Below are 22,460 nucleotides of genomic sequence, written 5' to 3'. Positions count from 1 at the left end.
TCTTTCGTCCGTCCCCCCCCTTTTTTCTTTTAATGAAAGTATGGCCACCTGCTAGTGTGGGTTCAGTACATCAGTATCCCTATACCTCTCTCTCAGTGTAACTGCCTACAAGGGGTTGCATTTTGTTTTAAATTTTTATTTAAAGATTTGTTTTTATTGTTGATAAAGGTGGTCCTACTATTGTGCCTTTATTTATTAATAAGGACAAATAGACATTTTATTTTTTATCAGTATATATAGGGCCAAATCTTTGTGTGGCTTACAATGAATATAAGCTAAAGATGCTGTTTGGTACAGTATATTGCAGAGATGGTATAGAATGATTTATAATTTAAGGGATTTGAGATTTAGGATATAAGGCCATACATCTTATGTTTATCAAACAGCAGCCTCCCCCACCCCCCACCAAAAAAAGCAAACCACTTCTGAAATTAAGGGAACTCGGTGTTACATAGTATATGACAAGGGGTTGCTGATCTAATAATCTAAGGGGGAGTAAAAAAAAGTCCACTGGTATACCCAAGCCTTTGGTCCTGCATAAAGTATTATTTATATAGCACTAGCAAGATGTATGGCTATGGCTGTGCTCATGGTCTTACAATCAAAAATTTGACATGGAACTTACTTTAACGCAAACCAGGAAAGAATGTGATTTTGGGTACACATACTTAAGACTCAATTACAGGCTTAGTTGTAATGTGGCATGGTAACCAGGGGGCTAAACCAAAGGCTTCACATAAGTGGATTTTGAGGATGCAGGCCAGCAAAGGGGAAGGGGGTGGAATCTTCTGAAGGAGCAGAAAACCTCTGGCTGGCTGAAGGGGTGACAATGGAGGACTGAAGGCCACAAACATGGACATATTTGAGGGGCTGTGTCTCCGTCCACTGCTCACCAACCCACTGCCATTCTCCCCATATTAACCGCCTTCCCATGCAACTATTAAGCTCACTTTTCACTTTCCCAAACCACTTTCTAAAGTCACTTTCCTGTTCCACAGCCCTGCTTTGTACCCATTTTCACACACACATCCCTGGTAACTTCCTGCATCTTCCTCCTTCCACACATTGCAACTACTAAGCACCCTTTTCATTTTCTGCCCAGTTATGAAGCCATCATCCCCTTCTATTCTTCAGATGCTGTCATGATCCTGGCTTTCATGTTCAGCCCCCATTCCTACGCCTTCTACTGCCCCCCCCTTTTTGCAAGCCCCTTTGCACCCCCAATTTTCCCTTCACTCCTTTTTCCCTTCACCCTCCTCCTTACTTTTCTCAACTCACCTCTGCACACAGACCACCCCCATTTCCATCCTGATCCGCCTATACTGCAGACCCCTTTGCGCACATACCCCACACTGATATATGTTACTGTATCTTTAAGATGAATAGAATATTAAGAGCAAGTCTGCCAGTTAGCTTATTCAGCTAAGGGTCCAGTTGATAGATGTTGTACATATATGGATGTTTGCTTGTTAGTTAAACATCCGTTCTACATTACATACTGAATCTGGAAATTCATGTTGAAAACAACAAATGATATCAGAAGGGGGGGGGGATACATTGCAGAAAGGTACTATGGTATATTTGAGGGCTCCACATTCTTTCTCTCTCACACATGAGGCAGCTGAGGAATGGAAGAGGGAGAAGTCTTAAGTACAATGAAGTGAGTGATGCTGAAAGAAAAACATTGCTTTAAACAATGGCAGAACTTTGAATAAAGTGTTCCCATTCTTATTCAAAGTCACTATTGTCCTTTTCATGCAGTTTGTCTATTAACTTTGCTAACTCTGCAATGGGAACTCTTTACAATATATTTGCAGAAACAACAAAAAGAAATGGTCTTGTTGGCAGGATTTAAATAAACATTTACAACTTTATTTACAGAGAACAAGAAGTATAACAATGTGATAACATAATACTGTATATAAACAGCAGAATGTATCATTTGATGTAATAAATCAGAAATGGTATTTGAGAGAAATCAACAGGGAGGGGGGAAATTGGAAAATGTATGTTCAGCAATGATATTGAATACTTGTTTTGAGAAAAGAAAATCAATAAAAAAGTTTTTTTTAAAAAAACTTTGAATAAAGTGGGGGTGGGAAAATATTGACCGGAAAATGGTACAGAACTTTGATGAGGCACTACAAATTCTCCGATGGGGACTGCACTATGAGGTTTTTACATTATTATTGCATAGATAAGAACGAAATGACCAAGCAACAAGAGATGTGAATGATCTTGGCAAGAGAGTGCTGGATGAGGAAACCAAGATGAGAGAATGGAAGGACAGCAATGAGAAAGTTACCGCAGTCTAGGCAACAGATGAACTCAGGGTTAGACTCCAAGTGTTAGACTCCCAATTGGGACCTAAAACATGTCAAAGCCTTTAAACAGCTCACAAAACAGCCGTCACTCAAAAGAAAGAAAAAGTCTCTACATGATAAACTGAAACACCAGATTATCTATGGGAACATATCTATAGTCCATGGGAACAAATCTGAGAGAAAGCAGAGTTTATTTTTTAATGAACAAAATATGGTCCTAATCCAAAAAAAGAAACTGATGGTAAGATAAATATACCACACAACATGATAAATATTAACATTAGCAAGGCATCCAAGAAAAATTGATGTCAAAGTAGCTCACCAAACAATGCTCTGATCAGGCAATGAGCTGCTAAACAGGAATGACGGCTAGCTATTTGGAAAATCCATTTTATATACATTTCTGGACACAGAGAACTGTCTGACTTTGCTTGCATGTATGGCTTTTAATAAAAACATGAAAGATAAACATTATATTTCCAATGGCAGATATCCTGTACAGGTGATACCAAAAGCCATAGGATTTTATGACAGCACACAGAGAAAGTGCATAAAGAAAGAACAGGTCCCTGAGGGATGCTAACTGAGACAGGGAAGGCAGAGGAAGTCTCTCTCCCTATGGTTATATTGAAGAATCAATTAGACAGGTAGCTCTTTTTTACCTAGCCAAGGTAAATACCAGGATTCCATGCGTTTTCTGTTGCAGAATATCTAATGCCTCTACATATTTTTCTTTGCCCTTCTGAGTAATAAAATATAACTTTCTAGAGGGGAGTGGACAGTTGCCTATCTATTTTGACAGGGTTAAGTGCTAAAATGGAGCATGACTTTCCTTCTCATACTACCAAGCTTGGGCAACTAATAGACTTGTACTAATAGACGTTGCCCTATTGATTGACTTCATATCAGATCCATTAACCAGTGATACCCTTAGTTCTTCTAAGTGTTTTGCTTCTTGGGTGCTGTAAGGAGTCCATGAGATCATATATTCCTGATCCCCTCCCTTTTTTTTTTTTTTTTTTTGCTTTTAGACCCCATCTACACTATACATTTAAAGAAGTATTATGCCACTTTAAACAATCATAGTTTCCTGCAAATAACCCTGGGAACTGTAGTTTGTTACTAGGAGAACCCCTTCTCCTCAAAGATCTAGAGTTTCCAGAGTCCCCTGGGAAGAAGGACTGCTTATTAAACAATTGGAAATATTACTCTCACACACACTGATTTATAGTGCAAGGCTTTCAGTGCCAAATCAGGAAATCCAGTAATGGATAGCCAATAGAGCATGTAGTTTGGCCCTAAGAGTATTTATTAATTTTGAGTGATTTATATAATCACTTCTCTCTAATTGTTGAGGAGACCTAATATAACCCTACCGTTTATTATGTGAGTGGTAAATATTAACTTACATGCCCTTATAAAATGTGTTAGCTCAGGTCAAGTTCCACTGGGTTAGAAGATAGCAATCAAACATCGGCCTCAAAAGAATTTCACCAATACCAGGTAAGAACACACATTTTAAGTTTAGCTTTTGGGAGGAAAAAAAAGATAATGTGCTGAGCAGTGTGGGTGGGAAAGAGAAAAAACATTTGACTGTTATACAGTACCATATGTCATTATGTGGATCTGATGTCTGGTTTGTATCACCAAGTATATAATTTTCAGTTTAAGTGTGTTTGATAGAGCTCTGAGGCAAATACAATAAAATAAATTCATGAAGGTAATGGAACAGTAATAGTAATAATACAACCACAATGAACTGTGGAGTATATAATTTTTGGGCTTTATAAGATCCCAGATTAATATTACATCCTAAAATATAGAGGTATTGTAATACTACTGTCAGCTATTAATAGGTCATGTTCTCCCTAAACAAAGAACTGTAACAGTGAAAGTAGTGAATGAACCAAGATATACGGTAATTTTGTGTGTGCTGCAGAATCAGCTTTGAAGGTGGGTTATTTATTTATCTAGGAAATCTCATTACACATACATTTAACACAAGAAAATGAGTAATACAGGAAACTTAGATGGCTTTGGAATTCACTTTGGCAGCTATACCATCAAGACAAATGCTAGGGCAGATTTCAGATGTGTTTATTTAAATATTTTATTATACTACCTTTCATAAAAATATCCCAAGGCAATTCACAATAAAACAAAAAAAATACCGTAAATACAACAGCAACAAAAATAGGATAAACTCAATACGCGGGTATTAATAGCCAGCAAAGGTCTAGAATAAAAAGTATTTAGCAAGTGCTAAACACCCAAAACATGAGGTGTTTGCCTTATCTCTGAGAGGAAATCGTTCCATAGGCCACCACAACAAGAGGGACCTCTGCAGGTTGCAATGCAACCAGGAAGACCTCACTGGAAGATCTGAATGACCGGATATACTCTTATTTACACTGGGATCTTAAAGGCACTTGAGGACAGTTTCTGTCACCAGCCTATTTTAGCAGTTGCTTTTACCTTCAGGCCAAATTCCCTAAACCTCCATCCCAGCCAAATACACCCACAGCCCTGGAGAAGCAATGGGTATAAGCTGCCTCTGAAACTCAAAGCTCCTCTGGTTGTACTTCTGATTCCTTGGACAGTTTAGCCAATTTAAAAAACCCACTTGTATCATGCTCTTCTGGTAAGATTTTTATATAGGGCAGCTTCTCAGACCAATTCATCCTCCAGCTCCCTTCTCCTTATCTTCACCAGATGCGTATTAATAACAGAGTATTAATATTCAGGCCTTAGCTTTTCTCCTCACACTACCTTCCTCAACTCCATCAAAGTTCAACTGTCCTTAACCAACAGTTAATGTCCAACCATAAAACTGCTGGACAATTGGAGTCTGCTGCCACCCAGACCAATCACAAATAAGTTACCTGACCAAGGAGCCGCCCAATAAATTCTCCCAGAGATCATCTCTCCCCCCAGAACCTATCACCAAGCAGCTACTGTTTAATTTATTTATTTATTATTATTATTATATTTGTATATAGTCTGTGTACACACACACACCTGTAGATCTCAATGTGGTTCACAACATCAAAATACAAGATAAAAACACAATAAAAACAACACAAACCACAAACCAGTAACACCCCTCCCCCACAAACATTTGAAAGGGTACAGGATGTTAATCAGCCCAAGGCCTGGTTGAAGAGGAACATTTTTGCCTGGTGCCTAAAGGCGTATAATAGGCTTGCAACACACACAATAATGACACAAACATCAAACTTAGACAATCACAGAGGTCACATAATATTTTTTGCTTTCAGCGCAAGCATGTCATTTTGCGAAGGGGCAGGGTAACCATGGGGCTAATAATAACTCGTAAGCTACTTTGCAGTATTTCAGCACAAAAAGGGGAGTGTGGCAAAAGGAGGGATGCACTGAACAAACAAAGGTGCCCAGGTATTACTCACCTGCAGGAGTCTGGTGGCTGCTGCTACTTTTAGTAGCATTCTGGGGTGCCAGTGGTGAGTCAAAGATAGAGTATGTTCTCTACAGCATCTGATTAAAAAGAAAGAAAGAATTATTTAAGGAGTCTAGAGTCTTTTCTATGAACATAGCCCTAGAATTCGGAAATATGCCACCCATCTTCAGCAATTTAAAAAAAGGCACACACCTTCATGATAAGGCATGGCTGATACTTCCTTTCCATAGTGCATGCTTTCTGCGATCCCCCTGTATGGGACAGTTGCATATATTCCTGCATTGCAGGGCGGCTGGACTAGATGACCCTCGGGGTCCCTTCCAACTCTCTCTAATTCTAACTTCGGGTTGGCACGACCTGAAGAGGAGTGTGCTGCAGCAGCAACTCTGGAAAGGTGATGTGGAGGATTCAACATGGGCTGTGGTGGGGACAGGAGGATCAGGAATAAAAAAAAATGGAGAGTTCCTCACAATTCAAAAGGTATTGCTTCTGGCTGAACAAGCTGCTCATTATTACTCATGAAGCTACAGGTGCTGCTTCCATTATTACATTTGCAACCTACCGCCCCCCCCCCCCCCGTGATAGGAATTTTATGGTCGTAGATATATGGTAATGTTCATAAGTGTACCAACCAAGCACGTACATAGATCAACACGTACATAGATCAACGGAAGACCGACCTGGAACCATTTTGATTCCTAAACTGAGCAAATGTTTTCTCTGCTAGGTCAAAGTGGGAACCCCCCCCCCCCATTGTCTCTTTCCTCACAAATCCTGTCTTAAGGGCACATTTAAGATATGAATAGGGTGTGAGCCTGTGACCTGGCCCAGGAACTAAGTATTTATCATTACAAAAGACTAGCCAGGCTCCCCAGGAAATCCAATCAAGTAACCTGCCAGACAGGAGAAAAACAACATTCAAATTTCTGTTTAGACCGCTTTTTCTGTGATGTAGGTGTGATGTATCTGAGGGGTGGTCTTAGGTTACACCCCTTCTGTGATGTATGTATGATGTTTCTGGGGTGGTCTTGATCTACAGGGTGGCAATTTCAAAAGTCTTTATAAGGTTTTGCGCGCCATTTTTCTGGGTTCCTCCTCTCCTGCGGGTGAGGGGAGCACCCTGTTGCAACAGATCAAAAAAGATCAAGCTTACTAGCTGCTTTGCTTCTCAATATTCTCTGGTTGGCCTCTGTTATCTTCTCCTACCAATAGGGAACCTATGTAAGGACTCTATATGGGCTCTTGGATACCCCATAAGGGAAAAGGGCATTTTTTGTTTACAACACCGCGCCCCCCCCCCGCTCCAGCGCAAGGGGACAAAGATAACCACCTGCACCTTATTGACATTCTGCTTCAGGCCACACCGTCGTCCCAACTGAGACCACCCCCACCCCGGCTGCCGCCAGCAACACACACAGGCAGACCTCGACGGCCCCCCCCCTCCACCCCAGGCTATGCGTTTTCAGCCCCTATCCCTCCTCCCCACGGCGAAAAAGCCGTTACACGTGGAGGCGAGCGCTTGCCTTCTGCAGCTTAGGCCGCGGCTGCCATAGCAACGGCGCCGACCAGCCTCCCTCCCCTGTCCCTCTCACCTCGCGCGAACTCGTGGACGAAGCGACTCGTGATTGGCCAGTTTGCCTCTCTGTGAGCAGCGGAAGGCCTTTCGGCGCGCGACAACGAGAGTGAACCGCGGCCGCTCTCTCTCATTGCAGGTAGGAGGCGGGGGGGGGCGTGAAAGAGAGGAGCCCGCTATTCATTGGAGGGTCGGGGGCGAAAGAGCCCGCCCCCGACGTTGCTCCCTGCGGCCGGGTTGGAAGGAAGGTGGTCCTGGCCACGTGCTCGCTCCCTCGCTCGCACCTGCAGGCTGTTTAATTTATTGGCATGCGGGCGGCCACGTTTTCCCCCTCTGGGGCGTTTTGTCCAAATGTTTGTCCTGGCTTTTGCTTTCTCACCCACTCAGGTCTGCCCCCACCCCCAAAATAAAACCCCCATCTTTTTACAGAAAAACAGTCCCCCCCCCCGTAAAACAATATTTGTAACCAAGTTTGCTAAAGCAAATCTTGTCAGAAATGAACGACGGATTTTTAAAAACCAGCTAAACGCAAAATACCGTATCTTTAAAGACCTTAGCCAACTTGTCTCAATTATATATTGCTTTATACATACTACATCGTGGTCAATTTCCACGTTATCTCTGCCGTTGTCGCATTTTGCCCTGATGCCGTGCAACAGCTGAATAAGAGGCAGAAAATCCATTAAGTACAGTTACTCCCTGTAATCTTCGTCCTCGTCATCATTGTTACTACGGTACTTTACGCTGTATGCTGCTTTCTCAAGGAGATGTGCCCAAAGCAGCTTAGCAACACAGCAGTGCAACAACAGGAATGTGTATTAACCCAGCGTCGTTATTACAATAACTGCAAAATATTGTTGCAGCTTAGATAATGAAACAAATTGTTCATGACGTACATTTTGCAGACTAGAGACCACCTCTTCAGTTGCATGGAAGGTTTTCTCTAGTTGACAGGTGCACAAAGTTGGAGAGAATCTCAGTGAGCTCTGGTCCTCATCTCCATTATGTCTTGGGGTTATTTTTGTGTTCTTTCCTTTGTCTGTTGTATATATTGCTTCTCTCTTTATTGCATAACTGAAAATCTAATTTGAAAAACTAAAAAAAGATCCAGTAATAGTTACCTATTCATTCATTCAGTTCAATTCAAAACAGAGCACAGTTGTGGAGGCCAGTGATGGGGGGAAACTGCACTCCTGGAATTCTTCTGATTATGCATCTTCTAAAGCATAGAATCCTATTGGACAAAGTGTAAAACCTAAACGCCTCTCGTGGTGACAGTGAATCAAGTCCAAGCATTTTTGCACTTGTTATTAGCTGACAACCACCATACATTTAGAGACAGTTGTCCAATATTTAGCTTTTTGCCAAGTGGGCTAGTGTTGGTTGTGATCTTGTTGCTGCCCTGGTTTAAGTGTGAAGATGAAAGAGGCATTTGTTTTCCCCATGCCCTTGAGCTTAATACACCCCAGAGGAGGGGTAGTAGATCTTCCTAAATATGTTTTGTGTCTATGAGCATCCCTCTGTTACCACAGTTCCACTGGTCTGGTGGTCAATATGATACAAAGCTTGTCTATTTAAATTATTTGTTTTACTTTTTCATAGGCATTTCTAAAATGAAGAAACTTCTGCTGGTTGATGTTGATTGTGGTGTTGATGATGCTCAAGCTATTATGATGGCCCTGGCATCTCCCAATGTCGAAGTCCTGGGGATTACTTGCTGTTATGGAAACAGCATCTTGGAAAATATATGTAAAAATGTACTTCGTGTGTTACATATTTGTAACAAGCTTGAGGTAATCTGTTCCTGCTGAATAATCTTTCAAACAAATTTTGCATTATGGTGTCATGATGTGGTATTCATAAATGAGACATAGGTAACTTGATCTTATGCATACTGTACTTGCTTCCAAGTAATGTCTATTTTTACACATAATGGCAATCACTGAGAACATTTGGTTGAGCCAACTGGCTTCAACCAGAAGCCAACACTGAATTTTCCTGGTCCCATGGTGTAGAATACTCTTCCACCAGAGATTCAGTAAACATCTGCTGCTAATTTTCAGGTATCTCTTGAAAACCTTTTTATGCTGGCAGGCCTCTTCTGGCGATTAAACTTTTTCAAGATGAATCAGTCAATTTATGATTCTTCTGCATTGTTTTATTATAGTATCTTGTGTTTTTTTGTGTGTTGCCATATAAATTGTTGCACACTGCCTTGATGTTTTATATGAGTGGGTGGTTTATCAGTATTATTATTCATAAATAAATAAATAAATAAATAAATGTGGCTGCATCTGTGATCTTAAAGATTGCAGCTGCTTCTCTTAATGGTTTACTGCCTTCTATTAATAGTGATCCATGTGGCTATTACAAAAACATGCATGACTACCTTGATGTGGGTAGGTCTGTATTTCATTGTTTGCAGTGGACATTATTACCAAGTAAATGTGATCAGGGTTTCAGTTTAAGGAGGCATCCTTAATGTACTTACTTTGTTCCATCCCATTAAAATTAATGGAGCTTGTTTGCAATAGAATTTTAAGATTTTAAACGTGATTAGGATTGTGGTACAGAAAGTAAACAGAAGTGGCCATCATGAGCAGGGGAGTTCTGTGCGTCAGTTCCTTAAACATAAGACAGGAGACATATGTTCCTTTCCACGGATTACACTTGGATTCAAGATTAGCTCTTGTCATTCCTTCTGTTCTGATGTAAAGTGGGCTTCCAATATGAGAAGGATTAAAAAACAACAACCCCTTAGATACTTATTTCCCTAGTCTGATATAAAGATAGATCTCAGTTGCATAAAAAAAAAGAAAAAGTGCTTGTCAAATGCATGTGGGTAAAGGCAAAGAATGAATGCTAATAATTGTGCATGACAGTAAGATCTAATTAAGCCTTGTCAAAGAAAATGCAAAAGGGGCTTATCATCATTTAGTTACTATTGATTTGTTTTAAAAAGCTATGGAAGCTTGCATGAGATCTCGTAGGAGATCAGACAGCCCCACAATATCCCAGAACTGGCATGTCAAGAGGGCCTTCCCACCCCGCAGCAAGGCAGAGAACTTAAAAGCTCTTTTTGCATATGGTCCACTTGGGTTACAGGTGTGACCTCTGCCTTGAGCTCTCTGCCTTGCTTGGGGGGCAAGGCCTGCTCAGCTTGTCAGCTCTGGAAGGCTAGGGATGCTCTCACAGGAGCAGTTCTAAGATGACAGTTTGAGTATACGTGTTTTTGCTTATATGGAACCCCTCACATAATATGTAATCGTATTTTGTGTGTGTGTGTGTGTGTAAAATTGACACCTGTAACTGTATAATTTGTAGTACAGCATTCACAGGCAAGACTGAAGCAGATTTGGATAAGAACAGATAAAAGTTTATTAATCCATAAGAAATGATGGGATAGATGCAGGATAGATATGGATTGTGGCTGATGTCGTGTGTACACCACTTTCCAAACCCACAGTGGAGCACACTGGATGCAGAGTAAATGGGAGTATGTACACAGCCTTAGTCACAGTTTGGCCTAAGCCCAACTCCTGCAGATTAACTAGTTGGCAATAACAGCTATTTGACATCTGTATTTCATTTTGACGGCATCAATGGTTTTTGTCTTAAAATTAAAATCACATGGTTGTCATATCTTGCATAGATTCCAGTTTATCCTGGTGCCTCATCTCCGATACTTGGTGGACCTGTGGAAGGGGCAGATTATCATGGAAAAGATGGACTGGGTGATGTTCCAGATCCCAACGCTCCAGGATTAGAGCTTCTGCAGAAAGAACATGCTGTGCTTGCAATGTTAAGAATAGTCAATGAACGACCGGGTCAGGTGAAATGATATAAAATTCATTCAGCTCCTCCCTAGTGTATTTTACTATTCAAAGTAGACATGGATCCAAAAGCATGTGGATACATATAAAAAGTTAGCAGGATCCTTTCCAGAGGGCAGTTGGCAGTAGATCACTCTGTGTGAGAGGTGATCATCTAGACAGAGCACACTCTGATATCTTTTAAATATTTTTTCTCTCTCATATATCAGTGCTTTGGGGGTTTAGCTTCTCTAAAGTTCCTTGGTCTTCATAACCCTTTCAAAAATAAAAATAAAATTGCCCCTTACAGACTGAGTGAACTGCACTGTTTCCCATCACATTTCATTTCTACACAACACACTGGTTTCCTTAAATTCAATTAACTATGTTTTAAATGCTGTACTCTTATCCACTTCCCTTCTTTAATAGTTCCTGTATTTTGTAGGTGAATAATGAAAGTTTCTCTCCTGGTACAAATAGCAATGGGGTGATCTTGGTCAGAATTGCAGTGGGAGGGAAATGATTAAACACTCCCTTCCCACCTTCCTGCTGTCCTTCTCAGGTCCCCTTGCCCCTTCCGTGGCTGATATTTACAGTTTTAGAATATATATACCGGTATATGTGTGTGTGTGTTAGTGACAGATCTAGTTTGGTTCTAAGAATCATCCCGGTGGGTGAAGATGGGCCAAGAGGAAATGGATTTTATTCGGTAAGGAGAGGAAAGTAGTACGGGGTGCAGGTATTGGTGCTGTGGGTGGGTAAGAAATGGCTGGAGGAAAGAGACTACTGCATATGGCTCTGCAGGGAAAAGCATACATAATAAATTTAGCACAGGGGCTGTATAGTGGTGGACATGTGGACTTACTAAAAGGAGTTTCGATAGTATTTTGCTCCTTCTGTCACCAATGCTTCTGCAATGATGACGATTGTTTGTATAATTTGTGTACAGCTTAAAGGTAAAGGTAAAGGGACCCCTGACCATTAGGGCCAGTCGTGGCCGACTCTGAGGTTGCGGCGCTCATCTCGCTTTACTGGCCGAGGGAGCCAATGTACAGCTTCCGGGTCATGTGGCCAGCATGACTAAGCAGCTTCTGGCGAACCAGAGCAGCGCACGGAAACGCCGTTTACCTTCCTGCCGGAGCGGTATCTATTTATCTACTTGCACTTGGACGTGCTTTTGAACTGCTAGGTGGGCAGGAGCAGGGACCGAGCAATGGGAGCTCACCCCGTCGTGGGGATTTGAACCACCAACCTTCTGATTGGCAAGCCCTAGGCTCTGTGGTTTAATCCACAGCATCATCCACATCCCATTTGTGTACAGCTTAGTATTTCCTTATAAATACAACCCTAACCCCTCCCTTGGAGCCCCAGCTGTCTTGTTATTGCTAGTGAAAATAATGCTGCTAATAATACTTAACATACTGGGCTTTTCGAGCGTTCAGTGCATTTAGTAGGCATGAACACATCTCCGGCTTCTGTGGCAGAAGAGGGTGGTGGCACCATCCTCATGTTGTGGAAGAGCGAGATTTCCCGTCCACACCATAGCAATGACACTTCATGGGAACTGTAGCTCCATACAGAGACCTGATCATGCAGACTCCCTTCAAAACGGGGAAGAATTATGCAAACAAGGTGCTCTGTGTCATCGGGCATTGACATGGGGTGCCTGGTTCTCCTTAAAATTTAGCACTGGTCATAACAGCTTCCTATGTGCATTTGAGATCATGGGTGTGCACTGTTTGAACTGGGATTTCTCAACTCATAGTTCCTTATTTGGTGTTATTATTATACGGTTGTCAGCTGCCGAGAAAAAGATATAGCCCTGACCAGGTCTTTTTCCTGGAGTTCAGCGGGGACTATTTAACTACAGAGGGGTTGTCAACACAAGACAGCACAACTATTAAATAAGTCACTTCAATGAATTGTTGTGTATGTTTTATAGGTTTCTCTAGTTGCTACTGGTCCCTTGACCAATTTAGCGCTGGCCGTGAAAATGGACCCAACATTTCCTAAGAAACTTAAAAATGTGTTCATCATGGGAGGAAATACGGAAGGTAAATCAAGAGGGCTTGTTAGGCATGTTTGTATGTAATTGTTTTCTCTCTTAATATTTCACAAGTGAGCTGCTTTTTAAAGAATATTCTTGCCTGCAGAACACTTGTGTTTCAGTGGTTTGCAGCAACAAGTTATGTTGAGTCATCATTCAAGTACTTATTTTGTCTTAGTTGATTGTTACCTTGATTGTTCAGCAACTGAATTTGCAAGAAATCCTCCTGATTATTCTTGAAGACAGCATACTTTTCTTTTGTGTGGGAATTTTGTTGCCTACTTTGGAGACATTTGAAACAACTATGCATTAGTCCATACTTCCAGTTGTTCCATGCCTAGAAAGCATGGGTCCAAGCTGTTTCCCACTTGTCCCTTGTTTTCTCCACGTGGGGTCTCAGTGGTTTTGCATTTGCCTTGCAGCTTCCCCATGGAAAACATGCTCCTTTTTTTTTTAATTGGGCATTAGAGACTCCTCCAAGTGTGAATTTGCTCCTTCTGGTATCTGAACGCAGGAAATGTAGCTCCAAAGGAAATCGCTGGGTCTCCCTGCCTTGGAGTGTCAGTTTGTTTCCTGCCTTTGCTTGAAGCAGACCATTCCACCACATGAATTCCACATTCTTCTGGCCTCTTCTGTCTCTCTGACTGCGCCTTTTTAAGATTGGCGCAGTTTATGTGTTTGTATGGGATTTTTGTTCACATATGACAGTGTGCATGTTTGGCGGCGGGGGTGGAATTGTCCTGCACCTGTGGCAAATAACAAATAGCTGTTGTGTAGGAAGCAGCTGTTAGAAACTGAACGAATTGTCCCACAGAAAGCTAAAGTAGCTCTTTTTTGTTTCTATTAGCCAGAGGAAATACTACAGTCTGTGGAGAATTCAATTTTGCAACAGACCCAGAAGCTGCTTACATTGTCTTAAATGAGTACACCTGCCCAACTTACATTGCTTCATGGGAGTTCACATGTTCCTGCCCACTATCCTGGGTAAGGTATTAATGATCTGTTAATATCTAGGCAAGTGTTTCAGCTTGATCACGTGGCAGCAATCCTATATGTAGTTACCTGGAAGTAAGCCCCATTGAACTCAATGGTTCTCATTTCTGAGTAGACATGTATAGGATTGCATCTGGGTTGTATCCAGCATTAGTCCTGTTTAGAATAGACCCACTGAAATGAGTGACCATGAGTAACTTAGGTCCATCAATTTCAATGGGTCTGCCCTGAACGTGACTTAGTTGGTAACTGATTTTTAAAAAACTAAATTGAATATGACAAGTCTATTTTATATAAAGAAATCTATCATCCTCGTGACTATATATCCATCGGGAGCTAAAATGTTTAATTCTTGCCACTGTGAATTCCCTGTGGAACATTACTGATGTCAAGGTCAATAATGTTTATTCTGGAGTTTTTTCTGGACTTTTTATGCAGTTGAATAGTTCTCTCTTTTTTTTAAAGCCCAAACTGTTATTTACTTTGCAGGAATTCTACCATGAATGGGTTAACCAGAAAACTGAGAAAGCTATGTTCATGAAGAAAATATTTTCTCATTCTTTTGAATTCTCAAAAATCTTGGGGGAAAATCCAGGTGAAAAAGAATGGCGGTCAGGGTTTGTTCCATGTGATTCCTACGCTATGGCAGCTGCCATCGAAGAGAATTTTGTAACAGAATACACAGCAATTGGTGTAACTGTTGAGCTCAAAGGTTCACTAACAAGAGGAATGATGGTAGTGGACTGGAGTAACAAACTGAACAAGGAGAACAAAGCTTTCATAATGAAAAATTGTGATTTAGGGAAGTTCCAGTCACTTCTGCTAGCTGCTTTAAAATAATAATAATATTTTTTATTGTTATAAGGACTTACTGAAGTTCCTTCCTCAAGCATACATATAATGGGCATCCTGATCTCTGGTGTTGCTATCCAATCAGGTTTGTGTTGCAATACCTAAATTTACATTGTGGTTGTTGGTTTTTTATTTTTTTTAAAAAACACACCAATCAAGTGGTATATTAATTATATGAAAACAAAAAACAAAAACAAAAAAAACCAGAAGCCACATCACAAAGGGGTTTTCAGCCTCCTTTACTAGCACAGAACATATAGCTGGAAGAGGGTGAAAGATACCCATCCTCTGGGAGTCCCAAGATTTGGCTCTAAAATAGCTCATTTCATGACACTGGCCTCCATTTGAAGAGTGAGCTGATGGCATAATGCAGGGAGCTAAGCCAGTTGCATAGCCAGAGCAATATTAGGTTGGTAGGCATCAACACTGCTGCCATTTGTATTGCCTCTATTGCTGAAAAAAATCTTGTGAAAGGTCCAAATTGAACTTGCACCACTGAGAGAGAATCCATAGGACTTAAGACATCTCGCGAGTTACCTCAGAACGTTAAAAACCCATGTTGTCTGGTAGACTGAAATAGATGCTTAGTTATTTAATATTGATTTATCTGCAAATAACGGGCAAAAATTCTATTAGGGAGTAGTGAAATTAGTATACACACGTTGAGCACAATCTAGAGAAAAACAAGCATGGTTTTAGAATTACTTTCACGGAATAAATTTGCCATTAGATCCAATAATGTTTACGTTAACTTTCAGAAAGCACACACCAATTATTTTACACGAGATTTTTTTTGTGTAATAGCCACATAGAATAAACTACGTGAAATGCTGGAAAGTTTTGTTAATTTAGAAGCACAAGGGGGAAATAAATTACATGAATATGCTACGTCAGCATTGACAGAAGGAAAGTACAGTCATACCTTGGGTTACAGATGCTTCAGGTTGCGTTTTTTCGGTTTGCGGACCACCGAAACCCGGAAGTACCGGAATTGCTCTTTGCGCATGCACAGATGCGCCGCTGCAGGTTGCACACACTGCGGGTTGTAAGCGTGCATCCCGCACGGATCACGTTCGCCACCCGAGCGTCCACTGTAATGCTGTAATCATTATGTTCATGTGTACAGAATTCTTTGAATCAGTTAAATTAATAAACCACATCTACAGATCTGATTAATAGAGTCAATTTATTGTAGAAAATATTGAACTAAGTCTGTATATGCGTGTGTGTTCATGCACATACACACACACACATTTTAAAACATTTAATAAAATACTATTTAAAAAATTGAAAAGTGCACTCCACTTTCTCTAGATTGTACCTGTGAATCATAATAACTCTGCTAGGTTTTGTGCCATTTGTTTGGGGCAAGACGCAAGAACGACGAGATAGAGGCGTGTGTACCAAGTATTTTGATAACTTGCTGTAGGTTCTTAGAAGTTCTGTTGGGTCAGACTGGAGTGGAAACAATGTGCACGAAGTTCTAGGAGGAATAGGATCCTGGAGCAGATGGTGTCTTTTCTAGTCATTCCTCAAAGGGAACTCTGCCTTTGGCCTAAACCCAATAGTTACTGTATTTTTCGCTCTATAACACGCACCCGACCATAACACGCACATAGTTTTTAGAGGAGGAAAATCCGTAGGCATGCCACCCGTAGGCATTCCCTCCATAACACACACAGACATTTCCCCTTACTTTTTAGGAGGAAAAAAGTGAGTGTTATGGTGCAAAAAATACGGTATCTACTGTACATGAGATTCATAGGAAAGTGATGGCACCCTTGCTGCCCCATCATCCCACTGATATGGCCAGAATCTTTAATATCAATTCATTTCTACACCCATGTAGTCTTATACATATTTCTTTTGAGTACTGAAGGATGCTGTTTACCATTCTGCAAACTTTTAAAGATATAATTATATAAATTAACATCATTACACTCCATTACTCCTTGTATGGCAAAGCAGCCAGTTTTAAAAACCACCATGGGGGAATTGGGGGAAAGGAGTAATGCTTTGCAGAAAACCCTTCCCTTCCACCCTCCAAAATAGTCGCCTATTAGTACAGTGTAAGTGATTTTCTTACTAAATTTATATTTTCCCCAAAACCTTGTTTTAAAGACTTGCTATTTAAAGAAATTGGTTACAGACTACCTTGTATCTAACAATGAATACAATTTGGCCAGAAGGTGGTGCTGTCGATCTACAACTGCAGCTTTGGAAAATGAACTGTAGCTTAGCAGCAAAGCGTTCCACGTTCAATACCTGGTATCTCCAAGTAAATCTGGAAAAAGATTCTGGTCTGAAACAATGGAGAGTCACTGCCAGTCAGTGTAGAGAACACTCTGCTAGATTGACGGATGACCTGACTCTCAACAAGGCAGCTTCCTTAGTTCCCCAAAACCAGTCCCTTATGGCACAGAAAATTGAGTCTTATTTCTAAATCAGGAAAAAGGCGGGAAAAATGTTACGTTGCAGCATTTATTGTAAAACCTGCTGACCTTGCAATATTGTTTCCATTGCCAGCTCATTTTTGGTTGTTTTCCCTGCACAGAAAGGACACTGCAGGGGAGTTTATATGGTTCATTACGAAGTAGTTTCAAGATAGCACTTCAGCAGCAAAATATTGTCATTGTACGCTTTAGTCTCACTGTTTCGCCACACTTCCCTAGGCAGTGAAAAGCTCCAGGGGCAGCACTATCCAGGGGCTGGCTTTACTTGGAGATCACTGTGTTTTGTAATATTTGATGTATAAATGAAGAAGCAGAACATTCATACAAGCAGCAAATCCACTGTCCCATTTCAGACTTCCAGAGTGAGGCACCCCAAGATGCTTCAGCAATTTGCCTTTTGTCACTTGCATTTATGTTTCTTTCCTTCCTTTTTCTCTCTCTTCCTCTCAGCCCTACCCATCAGAGCCACTCCCAGCAGGGAAAGGGAGAGAAAAAACGATGTTACCTCCCTAGTCCCATTCGTCCCTCCCATTCAGAGCACTCAAGGAAGATCTTCAGCTACTTTCTAGCCTGTTAGCTGAGGAAGGAATCATTAACCACCCACCTCAAATCATTAGCCTTCCTTCAACTTGTCTCAGGACTGTTAGGACAAACCAAAATACGAAAGTAGTGGGCAAGCTTTCAAGTTTTCCTGAAAGCTGGATGGAGAGAGAAGAGAGGGAAAACAACAGCACCAACCAGGCTGGACTTATTATTATTATTATTATTATTATTATTATTATTATTATTATTATTATGCCGGGATAGCTCAGTCAATAGAGCATGACACTCTTAATCTCAGGGCTCATGGGTTCAAGTCCCAAGTTGGACAAAAGATTCCTGTGTTGCAGGGGGTCAGACTAGATGATCCTCAGGGTCCCTTTCAACTACAGTTCTATGAGTCTATACCACCCTTCATCCAAAGATCATGTATATACACACACACACACACACACACACACACACACACACACCCAAAAAACATGTAACATTATAGCAAACGAAAACAATACCCCCCCCCCCCCCGTTAGAAAACTATAGATTATTTAATTAGCCAAAGGCCTGGGAGGAGAAGAATGTTTTTGCCTGGCACCTAAAGATATGTAACAAAGGCGCCAGGCGAGCCTCCTTGGGAATTACAGGTAACAAAAGGAGAGAAAGAACAAAACCAAAACAAATTGTCATGCTTTACCATCAGAACCACAGCATGCCAGGTAATCTTTCTAACTGTGTGAAGCTTGACTTGCAGCAACCTGGACTAAGCAAGAAGCATGACAAAATACCTCCCTGGACCAATCTGCTAAATGAAATAATAGAGATAAATTCAGAAACATATTGCACATTTACGTGTGCTTTACTTGCCATTCCCAGCTGCAGTCTTGTCTTGAGCCCCAAGTTGCTTTTCTCATACTTTTACCACCAGCTGCATACATGTCTCAAGAGCACAGCGTAACTGTAGGAACAACCTTAGAATTATTGTGCTTCCAAAGAGTTGACGCCAGCATGCCAAGTAATGGCCTTTCTGCAGCCCGACAAATTGCTTGCTTGTAACTAAGTGCCTCTGTCACTGGAATCCACTTTGGAGTCTGCATTTGGCTGCGCCGCCTTCTTCCAGGCATAAAGGCACTGTCATCATACTTGCTAATGCACTAATACTAAACTTATTAACACCTGCTGTTTTACTGCTGGCTGTATTAACACACCACCAGTTCTAAAATGTCTAACTGAGATGACTGAGTGCAGACACATACAGAAAGTAGGAAGGAGCAGCCCCTGCTTCTAGTGAGACAAGACACATTGCATGCATATGGAGTCATGTTTTGCTAATGCAATTCCACAAGCAGAACAGCAGAATGAAAAAATGGTGGTTGTGTTCATTACTCGATGCCTGCTTTAAATGTACATGCTCTATACTGCAATGAACTAATGTTGCCATAGTGAGTACAGTTAATTCTCAGGCAGCAATTGGCTGAGTTCAAAGGGATGAGACAGGCAGGTGGCGGGGTAAAATAACAGACCAATGAACACAGAAGATTCTAGGAAAAGGACATGACCCAGAAGAATGGCATGAAGAGAGAAAGTCAGGAGGAGAAGGTATAACAATGAGCAGAAATGAGATGTGAAGAAGCAAGGGAGCCTTAAATCGGCACGTTGATATGCTGTCAGCCAAAATGAAGGCCTCTGATTTGCTTATAAAACTCCACTTTGCTTAGTAAGTATTATCCTTACAATCTTCAAGGCAGAAAAACTAGACAGCCCTAACTTTTAAAACCAGTGTTTAAAGGTTGGATCTCCATGTGTGTGCCATCAATGCAGGTGCTTGCACCTGTACCACTTCATCCTTCCTAAAGAGTAAGTTAATGAAAATTAGAGACAATATGGCTAATGAGAGATAGTCTTTCTTAATTATCAGGTCTCATATACATTATTCTATATGCCAGATTCATTGTAAATAACTTAAGTTCAATTACAAAGGCTCAACCCTGGAGAATTCCACACGCTTGTGTTTGTAGCAAAAAGGTATTCCAGTTCAGTTTTATCAGAAGATTACCTTAAAATGCTTCCAGCTAGGCAAGGCTCCTCGGGAAAATATTAAATTTGTACAGTGGACTCTCCAGATATGAACTTAATTCGTTCTGGGGGTACTTACGTACCCCGAAAAGTATGCAACACGAGACGCTGCTTCTGTGTACGCATGTGGCGTGATAGAGCACTTCTGCACATGCATGCGTGGAGAAACCCAGAAGTATACACTTCTAGGTTTGCCGTGTTCGCAACCCGAAAGTTACGTTACCCGAAGGTAATGTAACCCGAGGGTCCACTGTACTCCAAATAGCATAAAGAATGCTCCCAGATACTTCATGTGTGAAAGTTTATTCTAGAAGATAAACTCTCTTCTCTTCTTCACTTAAATCAGTTCTTTAACCATCTATCGATATCTATACTGTCTCAGTTAGGAGAGGATATCCAGATTTTGGCATAATTAAACCTGTGATCTTGCATGTGATTTTGATTGTGCGATAGCTCAGCCAACAGAACATGGGACTCTCAATCTTCATGGTCATGGGTTCGAGCGCCACGTTGGTCAAAAAAATTCCTGCACTGCAGAGGGTTAGACTAGATGACTCTCGTGGTTCCTTACAATTCTACAATTCTATGATTCTACTCTGTGCAGAATACATCACTTTGGAAGTACAAAGGATTGGACTGTGTGGTGTGTGTAAAAAGAGGATACATCTACAGTTTCTCTTTGGTGACTCAGCAGCAGACTAGATGTGCTGCAACAGCTGTCACAAAGCCTACTGCCAGCAAACACACTGTAGCTGCCATTTAGTTTGCATGGCATGGCTATTTTTATACAATGTTTTCCTGTGCAGCTGACGTTCACAGGGACTAGAGTTCACCATAGTCCAACTGTTTTTGTAACAAATGTGCTTAAGGTGGACTGTTGTTCCCATGAACAAAACTTCCAAAGCCTGTCCCGAGATGCCACTAATGATTAGCACTTATATTAAAACTTTTCCAGAAAGGCTGTCAAATCTTTGAAATTCAAGCATTCCACAGAAGCACATACGGCAGAAATGAAAAAAAGCATTATTTTATTTTTCAAGTACAACTTGAAGTTGTATTGGTAAGAAAAGCACAAGGAATCTTTTTTTTTTCATCCACAAGTATTGGCTATGCACATTTCAGTTCAACTTAAAAATGCATTCAGGTTTACAAATGTACAAACAGCACATAAAATGTATAGTTTGAACAGTATGCGCATACATTTGCTCCTAAGGTTTTTACATTCGTAGAGCCTTTAACAAAGAGAGCCTTATTTTTAAAAAAATACTCTGCATTTTTAGCACAAGGTGCTCTTAAAAATTATGTTTGAGAGCATAATACTGGGGGGAAATTAAAAACCAAGCACGGTAGTTAAAAATCACTGCATTTTGGAAATTGCCAAGTGTTTAAAAAACAGAATGGACAGTTGGTAAAAAAAAAAAAAAAAAAGACTATCGTCTTATAGGATTTTTTAACCCACATCCAAACTTTTCCAAGCTGATCAGTAATTTTATACTACCATAATCTCAAGACAGACTTTAAAGTGATGAATGTATGACTAGATTGTAACCATGTTGGGGTCTGAGTAGGAATGGCAGCAAACTGCAAATTATGTTCCAGGCATATTACAGAATTTACCATGATCCAATCTGGACAACAGTCCCTTTGTTCTTAATTTCCGTTTTCAGGTGGGTAATGAACATTAGGCCAAGGATCTGAGCTTCTTCTCCCGATTGCAGGGCTCCAAATTAGCCAAGGGTTATATGCTTGTCCCAAGTCTTCAGGATTGCTAACTATTGGGGCAGCAGCAGCTGGTGGAGGGGTGTTTTCACTCCCAAGATCAATACCTGGCAACGTGTTAGCTGGAGTGTTGAAAGGAAGGCTACTGTTCAAATTACTTGACCAAATGGAACTGCTGAACGGAGTGGTGGTGGTAGACCACAGGCCGCTTGGGTTCCCAAGGATAGACTATATTAATAAAAAACAAAATAAGGACAAGAGCTGTGACACACAAGTATTCAATACTACCAGGAAAAAGAGAGCACCACATGGAGTAGTAGACATACATACATACATACATACATACATATTCATATACTTACTGAAGTGGTGTGAGTTGGGGATCCTGAACTTGTGGGCCAGGGAGGTATCAGATCTGTAGCTGAGGAGTCCCAGATGGATGAAGGAACATTACTAAGCTCAGTCCAGTTTCGTTGAACATCTGGACTATAAACAGACTGTGACAGCCCAAGCTTGCTGAAAACTTCTAAGTTGAGGGAATGGAGAATAAGACAAAACATCCATGTTACATTCTGTCTTGAAAAATCTATGCACAATATTATTTTTCATAGATGAAGTCAACAGCTTTATACCAACACATA

At 40.9% G+C, this 22,460-nt stretch overlaps 2 protein-coding genes and 1 long non-coding RNA gene across 4 annotated transcripts in view; 1 reads left to right on the top strand and 2 right to left on the bottom strand.

Moving 5' to 3' along the window:
• The window catches only part of LOC308476046, a 34,019-nt gene extending 24,956 nt beyond the window's left edge, over nucleotides 1–9,063 (bottom strand). The window contains exons 1-3 of one of the 2 annotated variants that reach the window (XR_013985652.1): nucleotides 8,926–9,063; nucleotides 7,353–7,460; nucleotides 5,750–5,837 (exon numbers count right to left, since the gene is read on the bottom strand). This is a non-coding gene — a long non-coding RNA (uncharacterized lncRNA). Of the gene's footprint in view, nucleotides 1–5,749; nucleotides 5,838–7,283; nucleotides 7,461–8,925 lie in introns of those variants that run through there. The other variant, XR_013985653.1, reaches the window with a different exon arrangement.
• LOC308476043 (inosine-uridine preferring nucleoside hydrolase-like) lies at nucleotides 7,514–15,049 on the top strand. The gene is made up of 6 exons (XM_081003428.1): nucleotides 7,514–7,720; nucleotides 8,936–9,126; nucleotides 10,986–11,165; nucleotides 13,088–13,199; nucleotides 14,040–14,176; nucleotides 14,675–15,049. Exons 1-6 carry the CDS (start codon nucleotides 7,642–7,644, stop codon nucleotides 15,023–15,025), a joined length of 1,050 nt encoding a protein of 349 aa, XP_080859554.1. The 5' UTR covers nucleotides 7,514–7,641; the 3' UTR covers nucleotides 15,026–15,049.
• A 6,062-nt stretch (nucleotides 15,050–21,111) lies between these two features.
• Nucleotides 21,112–22,460, bottom strand: part of TMEM131 (transmembrane protein 131) — a 75,213-nt gene continuing 73,864 nt past the window's right edge. Inside the window, exons 40-41 of the mRNA XM_081003672.1 lie at nucleotides 22,182–22,345; nucleotides 21,112–22,047 (exon numbers count right to left, since the gene is read on the bottom strand). Coding sequence (XP_080859798.1) covers nucleotides 21,751–22,047; nucleotides 22,182–22,345 — 461 coding nt within the window. The 3' untranslated portion in view covers nucleotides 21,112–21,750. The remainder of the gene's footprint in view (nucleotides 22,048–22,181; nucleotides 22,346–22,460) is intronic.

This window comes from Podarcis pityusensis, assembly GCF_964106645.2.
Source record: "Podarcis pityusensis genome assembly, chromosome: 4".
Classification (NCBI taxonomy): Eukaryota; Metazoa; Chordata; class Lepidosauria; order Squamata; family Lacertidae; genus Podarcis; species Podarcis pityusensis.
Note: the sequence above shows the minus strand (reverse complement) of the source record. Positions and strands in the feature narration are given on the sequence as shown.

Excerpts from the sequence above, each read along its gene's own strand:
- LOC308476043 (XM_081003428.1), top strand. The coding sequence starts at position 7,642 with ATGCGGGCGGCCACGTTTTCCCCCTCTGGGGCGTTTTGTCCAAATGTT. Across the intron at positions 9,127-10,985 it reads ATATTTGTAACAAGCTTGAG|ATTCCAGTTTATCCTGGTGC; the intron begins GTAATCTGTTCC and ends TATCTTGCATAG. Across the intron at positions 11,166-13,087 it reads TCAATGAACGACCGGGTCAG|GTTTCTCTAGTTGCTACTGG; the intron begins GTGAAATGATAT and ends TATGTTTTATAG.